Source organism: Geotrypetes seraphini, chromosome 1, assembly GCF_902459505.1.
Source record: "Geotrypetes seraphini chromosome 1, aGeoSer1.1, whole genome shotgun sequence".
Taxonomy (NCBI): Eukaryota; Metazoa; Chordata; class Amphibia; order Gymnophiona; family Dermophiidae; genus Geotrypetes; species Geotrypetes seraphini.
In genome coordinates, this window is record NC_047084.1 from 122,214,205 (window position 1) to 122,227,366 (window position 13,162).

The 13,162-nt window shown below is 41.4% G+C and overlaps 1 protein-coding gene across 3 annotated transcripts in view; it reads left to right on the forward strand.

Annotated features, from left to right (window-relative positions):
- LOC117357152 (cyclic AMP-responsive element-binding protein 3-like protein 4) overlaps positions 1–13,162 on the forward strand; it is a 183,784-nt gene that overhangs the window by 102,110 nt on the left and 68,512 nt on the right. For 2 of the 3 annotated variants that reach the window (XM_033937519.1, XM_033937510.1), the window contains one exon: positions 6,179–6,263. In XM_033937519.1, coding sequence (XP_033793410.1) covers positions 6,179–6,263 — 85 coding nt within the window. Of the gene's footprint in view, positions 1–6,178; positions 6,264–6,569; positions 8,486–13,162 lie in introns of those variants that run through there. The other variant, XM_033937526.1, reaches the window with a different exon arrangement.

Genomic DNA, 13,162 nt, shown 5'->3' on the forward strand with positions numbered 1-13,162 from the left:
TTTGGGATTCAAAATCAACTTTCCCAAATCTCAACTTCAGCCCTCACAGAATCTACAATTCATTGGAGCTGTTCTGGACACTGTCCAACTCAGAGCTTTCCTTCCACACAACGTCTGGAAGCTCTTCTTCAACTCTGTCATACAGTCTCTTCCTGCTCTTCCATCTCAGCGAGACACATGATGGTACTGCTGGGTCAGATGGCCTCCACAGTACACGTGACTCCTTTTACCAGACTCCACCTCAGAATTCATCAGTGGACCCTGGCATCTCAATGGACGCAAGTTTGCGACCCTCCTTCTCAACACATTTCAGTCATTCCTTCCTTGAAGAAGTCTCTCCGTTGGTGGATGCTCTCTTCCAATCTTTCCAAAGGCTTGCTTTTTCAAATGCCCCCTCATCAGAAGGTCCTCACGACAGACTCTTCAACCTACGCTTGGGGCGCTCATCTCGATGGTCTCCGTACTCAAGGCCTCTGGACCAATACGGATCGTCAATGTCACATAAATCTGTTGGAACTCAGAGCAATTTTCAAGGCTCTCAGCGCTTTTCAACATTTTCTTCGCGACCAGGTAGTCCTCATCCAGACGGACAACCAAGTCGCCATGTATTATGTCAACAAACAAGGAGGGACGGGATCTGCCTTCCTTTGTCAAGAAGCTCTGAAGGTTTGGGACTGGGCAATCCATCACAACACCTTCCTCAAAGCTGTCTACATTCAAGGAGTGAAGAATTGCTTAGCGGACAACTTGAGTCGTCTTCTGCAACCTCATGAATGGACTCTCCATTCCTCGCCTCTTCATTACATTTTTTCACAGTGGGGGACCCCTCAGATAGACCTCTTTGCGGCTCCCCACAACTTCAAACTGCTTCAGTTCTGCTCCAGGATATACTCTCCTCACCGCCTCGAGGCAGATGCTTTTCTTCTGGAATGGACGAATCTCTTCCTGTATGCATTCCCTCCATTTCCTCTCATTCTCAAGACTCTGGTCAAGTTGAAGAACGATCATGCCACCATGATTCTAATCGCTCCTCGGTGGCCAAGACAACCTTGGTACTCCCTTCTACTTCAACTCAGCACCAGGGAGCCATACCTTCTACCAGTTTTTCCTTCTCTGCTTACACAGAGTCAAGGATCTTTGCTTCATCCCAACCTGCAGTCTCTACACCTGACAGCTTGGTACCTTTCAACGTAATTCCTCTTCAGTTTTCTCAATCTGTAAGAGATGTTTTAGAAGCTTCTAGAAAGCCTACCACGAGACAATGCTATCACCAAAAGTGTACTTGATTTTCTACGTGGTGTTTTTCTCATCATAAGGAGCCTCAGCATTCCTCCTTATCTTCTGTTTTGGACTACCTGTTGCACTTATCCAATTCTGGCCTCAAGTCTACATCTATCGGAGTCCAATTCAGTGCAATTGTGGCTTTCCATCAGCCTATTGAAGGGAAACCCCTCTCTGCTCATCCAGTGGTTTTCAAATTCATGAAAGGACTCTTCAGTGTTAAACCTCCTCTCAAACCGCCTCCTGTGGTTTGGGACCTCAATGTTGTCCTTACTCAATTCATGAAGCCTCCATTTGAACCAATTGATAAGGTTCATCTGAAGTATCTCACTTGGAAAGTGATGTTTCTCATAGCCCTCACTTCTGATCGAAGAGACAGTGAACTGCAAGCTTTAGTTACTGACCCACCATTCACGGTGTTCTATCATGACAAAGTTGTTCTTCGTACTCATCCGAAATTCGTACCTAAAGTGGTCTCAGAATTTCATCTCAACCAATCCATCGTACTTCCAGTGTTTTTTCCAAACCCTCATTCTCACCCTGGAGAAACAGCCCTTCACACTCTGGATTGTAAGCGTGCTTTGGCTTTCTATCTGGATAGCACCAAACCACACAGAACTGCTCCTCAACTTTTTGTCTCCTTTGACCCGAACAAGTTGGGGCGTCCCATCTCTAAGTGCACCATCTCCAACTGGATGGCGGCTTGTATTTCTTTCTGCTATGCCCAGGCTGGATTACCCCTACACAGTAAAGTCACAGCCCACAGGGTCAGAGCTATGGCGGCGTCTGCAGCTTTCCTCAGATCTACCCCTATTGAGGAAATCTGCAAGGCCACCACTTGGTCCTTGGTTCATACCTTCACTTCACACTACTGTCTGGATACCTTCTCCAGACGGGATGGACAGTTTGGCCAATCTGTGTTAAGAAATTTATTCTCCTAAGTTGCCAACTCTCCCACCATCTCATTCTGGTTAGCTTGGAGGTCACCCACTTGTGAGAATACCTGCCTGCTTGTCCTGGGATAAAGCACAGTTACTTACCGTAACAGTTGTTATCCAGGGACAGCAGGCAGCTATTCTCACATCCCACCCATCTCCCCAGGGTTGGCTTCTCTGCTAGCTGTCTGAACTGAGGTGACACGCCCGGAACTGGGCGGAGAAGGCACTCGCGCACGCGCGGTGCGGGCAACTCGAAACTTTGAGTTTCTTCAAGCAAGTCTGCTTGTGAGGCGTCCGCATCAGGCTCCGTTGGATGATGTCACCCACTTGTGAGAATAGCTGCCTGCTGTCCCTGGATAACAACTGTTAAGGTAAGTAACTGTGCTATCTCTTCCAAGTTTCCAAGTTTATTATAAAATTTGATTTATCGCCTATTCAAAATTCTAAGCGATGTACAATTAAAAGTTACAGAGTTGAGGGAAACAGACATAACTAACAAAAACCCATACTATTAAACATATTAAAATTCAATAAATACATACAAGGTCAAACATAAGGAGAGTTAGAGAAGAAATACAATTTAGTTAAAAAAGAAACAATTAAGGTAAAAAACACATTGGGAAAGGGGAAAGACAACTCATTATAATATTATGGATGAATTAAAGGCATAGGCAATTCATTTAATCCTTGAATGCATCTTTAAAAAGAAAACCCTTAAGTTTGCTCTTAAATTTTTCCAAAATCCTTTAAGAAATCCCACATGCCTATCCCAGGCTTTCTTGAAATCAGACACAGTCTCTGTCTCCACCACTGTTCCACACATCTATCTCCCTTTCTGTAAAAAAGTATTTCCTTAGATTACTCCTGAGCCTATCACCTCTTCATTTCATCCTATGCCCTCTCATTGCAGAGCTTCCTTTCTTTTCAATCTTACATCAAGTGTACAAATAACAAAGCATTAAAATTGAAAACTTCACTTGACATTCTTTCTATTTTATCCTTTAATACATACATTTTTCTCCCTTCCCGCCCATCCTCCCCATTACTATTTTATCATAATATCATGATAGCATATTATGCATATTAGCAAATAGCAGAGCTTCCTTTCAAATGAAAGAGACTCGACTCATGCACATTTATATTACTTAGGTATTTAAACATCTCTATCTATCTCCTCTCTCCCACCTTTCCTCCAAAGTATACAGATAGAGATCCTTATCTGTGTCTATGCGCCTTATGATGAAGACCACATACCATTTTAGTAACCTTCCTCTGGACAGAATTCATCCTTTTGATATCTTTTTGAAGGTGCGGCATCCAGAATTGTACACAGTAATCTAAATGAGTCTCACCTGAGTCTTATACAGGGTCATCAATACCTCCTTTTCCCTACTGGCCATACCTCTCCCTATGCACCCTTTTAGTTTTCGTCATCACCTTTTCAACCTGTTTGACCACCTCCACATCCAAGTCCAGTTCTTCTGTCATGCACATAAGCTCTTCACCCCCTAAACTGTACCGTTCCCTCGGGTTTTTGTAGGACAAATGCATAACCTTGCATTTCTTAGCATTAAATTTTAGTTGCCAAATTTCAGACCATTTGCCAGGTCTTTCTTCATGTTATTCACACCATCCAGCGTGTCTACTCTGTTGCAGATTTTGGTATCATCCACAAAGAGGCAAATTTTACTTGACATCCCTTCCGCAATATTACTTATAAAAATGTTAAAAAGAACAGACCATAACAACATAAGAATAGCCTTACTGGGTCAGACCAATGGTCCATCAAGCCCAGTAGCCCATTTTCACGGTGGCCAATCCAGGTCACTAGTACCTGGCCAAAACCCAAAGAGTAGCAACATTCCATGCTACTGATCCAGGGCAAGCAGAGGCTTCCCCCAAGTCTTAATAACAGACTATGGACTTTTCCTCCAGGAATTTGTCCAAACCTTTCTTAAAACCAGCTACACTATATGCTTTTACCACAACCTCTGGCAATGCGTTCCAAGAACAGAGCCTTGAGGCACACCACTGGTAACATCCCTTTCCTCAAAGCGATCTCCATTAACTACTACCCTCTTATCGCTTTCCACTCAACCAGTTCTTGACCCAGCCCATCACTTTGGGGCCCATCCCAAGGGCACTGTCAAAGGCATTTAGATTACTCCCTCTATCCAATTCTCTGGTCACCCAGTCAAAGAAATTGATCAGATTTGTCTGACAAGACCTACCTCTAGTGAATCCATGTTGCCTCCAGTCCTGTAATCCACAGGATTCCAGAAACTTCACCATTCCCTGTTTTAAAAGCATTTCCATTAATTTGCTTCTCACAGAAGTCAGACTTACTGGCCTGTAATTCCCTACTTCTTCCTGACTTCCACTTTTGTGGAGAAGGGACCACATCCGCCCTTCTCCAGTCCTCTGGTACCAGTCCCAACTCTAGAGACTCATTGAAAAGGTCAGTCAGTGGAACCACCAGAACTTCCCTAAATTCCTTCAGCACCCTCGGATGTACACCATCCGGCCCCATCGCTTTGTCTACCTTTATTTATCTAGCTCCTCATGAACACAACCCTCTGAAAATCGATCAGGGTCTATCACTCCTCCATCCCTATTCACGTTTGTCTTCTGCGATCCCGCTTCCGGCGCTTCAGCCGTGAACACAGAACAGAAATATTTGTTAAGCAATTCGACCTTTTCTTTATCAGCTTCTACATATTCCTCTCCTTCACCTTTGAGTCTCACAATGGCACTTTTGCACTTCTTCCTATCATTAATATATCTAAAAAATGTCTTGTCTCCCCATTTACCATGTCAGCTATTTTTTCTTCCATTTACATCTTTGCTTTCCTGACTACATGACCATCCTCTCTTAACTTTTCCAGGTAGTTTTGCCTGTCTTCCTCTTTCTGCGATTGTTTATGAAAGCATTCCTTACCTTCTCAGCTACTACTTTTAAGAACCATAGCGGTCTTCTTCTCCTCTTACTTTTACTTACTTGCCTCACAAAAAGGGTTGTCGCTCTTACAATTGCGCCTTTCAGTTTTGCCCACCGCATTTCCACTCCTTCCAGACAATAATTCCTTGACGTAAACCCCCATCCGAACAAAGTTCGTTTTTTTTAAAGTCTAGAAACTTGCTTTTAAATGAGCCCTCTCTATACCCAAGAGTGCTGGATCATGAGGGGTAGGGGATAGAGATGAGAGATGCTGGATATAACTGGATTGGGGGATGGGAAAGGGAAGAGATGCTGAACCTGGGGCAGAGGAGATTCTGAGCATAGAGGGGGGAAGGGGACAGTTGGGAATGGGAGTGCATGGTTGGAGGGCACAGCATTTGTTTGGTGAGGGTCTATTTGTTCTCTTTGTGATAATGAAACCAGTGGTGTTGCCCCCCCCCAAAGAAAGGTGTGTCTCTGCCTTTGCAATGTGCTCTCTAGAAGGGTGATACTGGGGGATGCACTAGAGTCAGTGCTCGTCGCTAAACCTATTTTCACAGGTTTAGCGACAATCCCTGATAACTGACCTGATGCACTAAACGGGCCACCGCGTGTGATCTCCCATTTTCCGATCTGATCCATGCAAATTAGTAAAACCCCATGCAAAATAGCCAAGCGATTTATACACTAACCCCCGTGCAAATCGTTTGTATGCAAACTTGATAGCTCATCAATCGCCGCTGGAGAATCGGTCAGAGAATCGGCCAACAGCGATTGAGTCGCTATCTTTAGTGCAATGTGGATACAGAGGGTACGAGAGAGGCGCAAGCACCAAAATTGTACCCCATCCATTCCCTTCCCTGCTTAGCCATGATGCTGGGTGCATTTTTGGCTTGGGATGCTCCTGCTCCATCTCTAGCCAATTACCTTGGTCTGGGATTGTGAGTCTCTGCCCCCACCGCCCTATTCAGTCACTTCTGTTTCCAAGGGGGGTTAATCTCCTCTTTCTCTCTCTTTCTAGGTCATCTTGCTCTCCTTCTGCCTGATTTTGTTCCCCAGCTTTTACCCATTTGGCTCCAGAGGTCAGCAGCAGGAGTTTAAAGGAGGTAAGGCAAGGATATTGGTGGAACTGGAAGAGGGATTTGGGATTGTTCTTTGTAATATTTGTCTTTATTGTAAAACCAAGCCTACCTGGATAGGTCTGTGTTCACTGTATCTTTGCTTTACTTGGCTCAATAAATATTATTGAACATAATGCAGTACTAGAAAGGTTAGACCGAGCAAAGCTTTGCTGAGGTAGCAGGCTGGGCACATACTGAACTGTTCTTGTGTTGGAGAATTAATGTCTTGGTGGGGGCTATGACTGATTCTGTTATAGGCTGGTGCTTTATTTACTGTTTCCTGCCTTCCAGTTCTCTCCCGCAAGATTCGAGAGTTCTCAAATGATTCCTCTCTTCAAGACAAACCCCTTGGCTTTGTGGGTGATACAGATATGCAGCCGGAACAGGAAGTGAAGCACTTTGCGGAGGAAATATCCCAGTTGACACCGATGAATCACACTCCAGAGGCAGAGAGTTTGCCAAAGGCAGAGTCTGACTCCTTTCTCAACAGTAACTCATCTGCAGACACACCTGCACCTGGAACAGCAGAGCTGGGGCCTGGGCAGGAAAGAGGTGTGTCGGACGAGCATGTCGCGGCAGCAGTGACTTCTAGGAAACAGGACTGGCCGCGGCAAATGACCAGTGTCATTATTCAGCCACGCCACTTGGATGAGATGTGACATCACCAGCTCAGCTTCAGTGGACTATTGTAAATATAGCGCGCACCCCCTCTTCCTTAATGCAAGCGTAAGGCTAGAGGACTAAAAGTAGTGTTTGAAAGTCTCGCACTGCCCCAGCAGCATGGTGCCCACCTCTAGGAAGGGGGAAAAGCCAAAACAAGGCTCAGGAATAAAGAGTTTTGCAGCATGAAAGCAGCTCTTGCAGGCCCAGCATTTTCACCTATCCCAGGGCCATTCTCATGCTTTCGCTCAGATGAAAAGTGGTGAGCTCCTCCTCCACCCATGTGCTTCTGAGAGGATTGGGAAAAGTGCAAGCACCACAGTGGATCTTTGGTCAGCACTTTCTGCCCCCTCTACCTTAAGATGACCTCAAGAACATGTCATCATCCACCCCTCCTTTTGAGTCGTGTCCATTCATAGACAACTTGAGAAACAGCAAGGCTTGCTCAATCATCAGATGTAACTTGGTTGTGTATTGAAGAGGACCGAGCATCTGATTTTTGGGTGGGTGGGTGACTGTGCTTAATGCAGTGCTGACACCAAACCTGCAAAGAGGTTCTTCACTAGTGCTGCCCAATTCAGGGAAAACATTTTCAATTTGATTTGGCCTATTGAATCTGTTGTTTGATTCATTTTTTCCAACCCAGACTTTTTTTTTCCCCCAAAAATGTCCTGACGGGTTTATTTTGTAGCCTTTCCTCCCACCACACACCCTTTTTTCTCTCTCCAAACCCACACCGGCACTGTGGTGTAAACAAAATTGTTAGGTCCTACTTCAAACTCACTGTCTTGAGAGAGGAAAACACAGACAGACAGACAACCCCCCCCCCCAAATGGTTCATCTAGCCCAGTATCCCGTCTTTGCAGAGGCCAATCCAAGTCACAAGTACCTGGCAAAAACCCAGATAGTAGCAGCATTTTATGTTTGTCTCAACAGCAGACTATAGACTTTTCCTCCAGGAACTTGTCCAAACTATTAGTGATGAGGCAGAGGGAAGGCCCTGATGGGGCAGGCTGCGAGCAGCCCATTCAGACTGCTGCCTCTTTTGACCGGCCACGGCTGCTACTGCTTTAGAAGGCCCGGGGAGATGTTGGACGCTGAATTGGCGAGTTTGATTTTTTTTCAGACAATAAATCAATTTGAATCGGCAAATTGGGCAGCACTACTCTTCACCATCATTGAGACATGGAGGAGGAGGAGGATCATACAGAAAAGTGAATGAGCTAATTTATAGCACTATGCTTTCTTCATGGAGTCAGTTGAATGTATGTTTGTAGTGTATTTTATGTTGTAATTGTTTAATAAGTATATCATGTGCACTGAGATGGAGGTCTCTCCTGCGTGACTGCAGTAGAAGTACCTGTCCCTTTCAGGAAGACTGCTGTCCAAGATATTGGCCCAATTCACCCTGATAGGCATTGTTGTGTCTATCAGAAACAGGAGTGGGGGCCTTTCCAGCACTTATATTTGCTGATTTTATGTAAAAAAACCAAAACAAAACCCCAGAATATTTTTAATTAAAATCGAAAATGTAGTGGTGCACTTCATTTTGAATTTGTGTTAAATGAGATGATGAGAATTCTGCATTGTGACTGGTCCGCTCTTCCCATAATAACATTTATTTATTCAATTTTCTATACCGTTCTCCCAGGGGTTTATATGAATTTATTCAGATACTTAAGCATTTTTCCCTTTTTGATGGGCTCACAATCTTCTCCAATGTTACCCAGGGTCACAACTTCAGGGTGCTGAGGCTGTAGCTTTAATCACTGCACCACACTCTCCCCTACAATTAAGAACTAAAAGGAGCAAGACAGCCATTACACGTGACCCCATCCTTCAAAGTGCAAATGCTTCGTAAAGATTTTTCTGCTGAAAGTGTAGTGAACTGTGAGCTAGAGAAGCTGGGGTTCAAGTGTCACTAATGCATCTTGTGATTTAATTCTTCAAAGCAGCATTTTAGGTTAATAATGAGCTGGGGGGGCACTTTATAGATGATCATAAGACTTATTAATGGTTTCTTTGAAGGTGGTTTTGAGTTCCATATCCTGACAAATTGTTAAAATGACCCTTTTTCAGGCACTGAGATGCCTTCTGAAATCTGTTGGGCTACTAATACACTATCGTGATCAGCTGGATCACCTCTATCAAGTTTGCTTAGGGTTACTGTCCAGATGAACTCTGTTGCACCAACTGGTGTGTGGCTTTTTACTTTTTCTGCTGCATTTACAGTATACAAAACCAACTCCACTAATTTCAGGATAGCTGCACAAGATACTAAATAGAAACCACAAACAGCAGCAAAAACAAGGTCTAATAGACCTTCAAAGTAACTCACTCTGTCTCAAGCACTGGACTACCAATCATATAATATAATATAATTGAAAGAGGGAATCTCAGTGTGAAGGCACAGCGAAAGGAGAACAATCTCCAACACTCACATACTAAGGTGAAGGTCTAATAACCTCCACCTACACACCATCATCGAGTCCCTCCTGTGTGCACCCACCAACCAAATCAAAAAATAAGGTGAACAACGAAGCAGTGATAATAATAAATCACAGAGAAAAATACTTTGAAGGTCCCCCAGCTGACTCCCAAGGTCAAATGAAAAAAACTTAGCTTGCAGACATAGTCCGAAGATGAAAACAGTGGCAGGGCAAAACAGCCCACTGCCCAATCAGGTTAGATTCGGAGACTCTAGGTCCCTTCCTCAGGAACCTGTGACTTTGAAACGGACAGCACTCTTTCAGTCATGAGCGGCGAGTGAAGCAAACAAGCCAGCATGGAGAGAGGGATGAGCCAACTGAGCTGCAAGCAAACAGCGCTTTTGAGCCCACTACTCAGCTTGATCGGTTGACCATGCATAGGGACATTGCCCGTTTTATTAGAAATCTTCAGATAAAATTGTTTTTTGCCACTAAGGAGACCCAAGGTGATGCCTCTCTGTTTTGGGCTAAATCTCACTGGGTTACTCCGGGTCCCCTTGATCCCAATATTAAGGTGTTTCGTGACTTGGTATTAAGAGACTTTGACGGCCTAGTTAAATCTGCCCATTACAGGTTTTCTTTTTTTTTTTTTTAATTTCTTTATTCTTTTTCAAACCCACATCAAGTGCACAAAAAGAACAACATGAAATACTATCATATAACACTTGAACATCATACATTATATTCTTAATATGTAAATTAATTAAACCCCCCTCCCATCTTTCTATACAATCATTAAAACTATCATATTCCTTCAAAATTTCAATTTTGCTACATCTTATCTTCCAATCCTCCCACCCCCCTATGTATATTATCAAAGAAAAATGATGCCTATTAACTACAAAAATCAACCATCGGTCTCCATATCTTTAAAAAAATTTTATAACTTCCTTTCTGTATTGCAATTGCTCTTTCCATCTTGTAAATATGATACAGGGAATTCCACCAAAACGTATAATTGAGATTACTATAATTTTTCCAGTTGTTAGTAATATGTTGCATAGCAACACCTGTTATTATCATCAAAAGCTTATTGTTATGTGCTGATAATTGACTTTTTTTCCTCATAGACATACCGAACAGAACAGTATCATATGATATTTCCACATGATTTTCCAATAAGCAATTTATTTGAGACCAAATTAAATTCCTAATGCAGGGGCAATAAAAAATTAGATGATCCAATGTCCCCACTTCTAGATTACAGTGCCAGCATCTATTAGATTTAGAGCTATCCAACTTTTGTAAACGAACTGGGGTCCAAAAAGCTCTATGTAATAAAAAGAACCAAGTTTGTCTCATAGATGCTGACACTGTACATCTCATTCTCCAAGACCAAATTCGTGGCCATTGAGAAGCAGAAATATTATGTTTAATCTCAATGCTCCAAATGTCTCTCAGACCAGTTTTTGGCTTTTTGTTTAAAAATCCAGATAATAATTTATACCACTGTGCAGCTAGGTGTCCCATGAAATCAGCCTGGAAACATAGGAACTCCAAACTATATTGAATATTAAGAGTTTTCCATTCAAGGAACCCCACCTGAATAGCCTGCTTCAGCTGCAACCATTTAAAACTTTGTGATTTATCAAGACCAAATCTAATTTGCAACTGTGAAAAGTCAAGCAGTTTACCATTTAAAATAACATCATTTAAAGTTCTTATGCCTGCTATAATCCAGTCTTTCCATAAGATTTGAGCTCTGCCAATTCGAATCTTGGAGTTTATCCATAAAGATTGATTTGTTGATTTGCTTATTGGAATAGATGTTAGATTACTAATGTATCTCAATGTTTTCCTTGTATCAATCAAAATTCTGTTCTGTTTATATCTTCTAGGCATTTTTATACTAACAACATGAACTAAATGTAAAGGAAACATTAGACGCCACTCCAAATATAACCAATCTGGAGCATTATCATAGAGTTCTGGGAGGATCCAATACATACCCTGGCTTAAAATATAGGCTTGATGGTACCTATAAAAATTTGGAAATTTAACCACTCCCTCCTCAATTGGCTTTTGTAGAGATACTAGAGCAATCCTAGGTCTTTTACCCAGCCAAATAAATTTCGTAAGAATACCATTAAGTTTTTTATAAAATGACCCCTGAAAAATATTGGTATCATACTCATTTGGTAACAAACTACAGGCAGAATCATCATTTTAATTGTTTGCACTCTCCCCCACCATGAAAGATGTAACGGATTTCAATGCTTACATACTTCTGTTATTTTTTTTAATAAAAGTTTTTCATTCTCTTTCAAAGTGTCTTCCAGCGTCTTTTTTTATCATTATACCTAAATATTTTAATCCCTCTTCTTTCCAGGTAAATGAAAAAACATCGAATAAACCTTTAGTACAATGTACATTAAGAGGAAGAATCTCAGACTTATTCCAATTGATTTTATATCCTGAAAATTTTCCAAATGTATCAATCAACTCCAATAAACATGGAATGGTAGATTCAGGATTCCTCAAATACAGCAATATGTCATCCGCATATGCTGAAACGTTATATTCTCTATCAGAAAAGAGAATACCCTGTATCCCCTTTGCTTGTTGAATGGCCAATAACAAGGGTTCTAATACAATATCAAAAAGCAAAGGAGATAACGGACAACCCTGTCTAACCCCCCTCTGCAAAGTAAACCGATCAGAAAAACCATTATTAATGTACAATCTTGCAGAAGGGGAGCTATACAAAGCTTGAATCATTTGAATACATCCCGGACCAATACCAAACCAACCAAGTGCTTGATACATAAAAGACCATTCAACTCTGTCAAACGCTTTTTCCGCATCTAAAGAAATGGAAAAAACCGGATCTGCAATTTCTTTAGATAAATTTAACATATGAAAAGCCAATCTAGTATTATCAGAGGAGTGTCTTTTTGCCACGAAACAATGATAAAAGGGAGAGCCTTAGCTAATCGTAAAGCCAAAATCTTGGCCAAAAGTTTACCATCCACATTTATTAATGAAATAGGCCTGTAATTTGCAACCAAATTAGGATCTCTATTTGGCTTTGGCAAAACAATTGTTACTGATTCCGCCATAGTACCTGTAATACATCCCTTAGACAATTGGGATTTAAATAAATTTAATAATTGAGGTAATAGAGAAACTTGAAATGATTTGTAAAATTCCACTGTAAATCCATCCCCACCTGGAGTGGATCCAACTCTAAGAGATTTCAATGCCGTTTCTAATTCTTTTAATGATATAGGCTCATCTAAACTCCTTTTTATATGATCTGGAACTTTAGGACCAATAATTAAATGTAAAAACTCTATACCATCCTTCTCTTTACCCTCATAAAATTCAGAAGAGTATAGTTCTTTATAAAACTTTAAAAATTTACTTAAAATGCTCTCAATTTGAGAATGCATCTCACCTTTCTCATCTTTAATTGCAATAACTTTTGTTCTTCTTTGCTTTAAGGTAATTAGCCAATAACCTACCCACCTTATTTGAATTTCCATAATACAAAGTTTGTTGATAAAAAAGGTCCTTCCTTATCAATTTTGACGCTAATTCATTATAATTACCTTTTGCTTTTAATAAATCTTGTAAAGTACCATGTTCCCATTTATTTATCAATTTAGCTTCCAAAACTTTAATTTCTCTTTCTAATTTAGAATATTGATTCTTAATTTGTTTCCTAATAAAAGCAGTAAAAAATAATATTACCTCTTAAAGTAGCCTTAAAAGCATCCCAAATATTTTCCATTG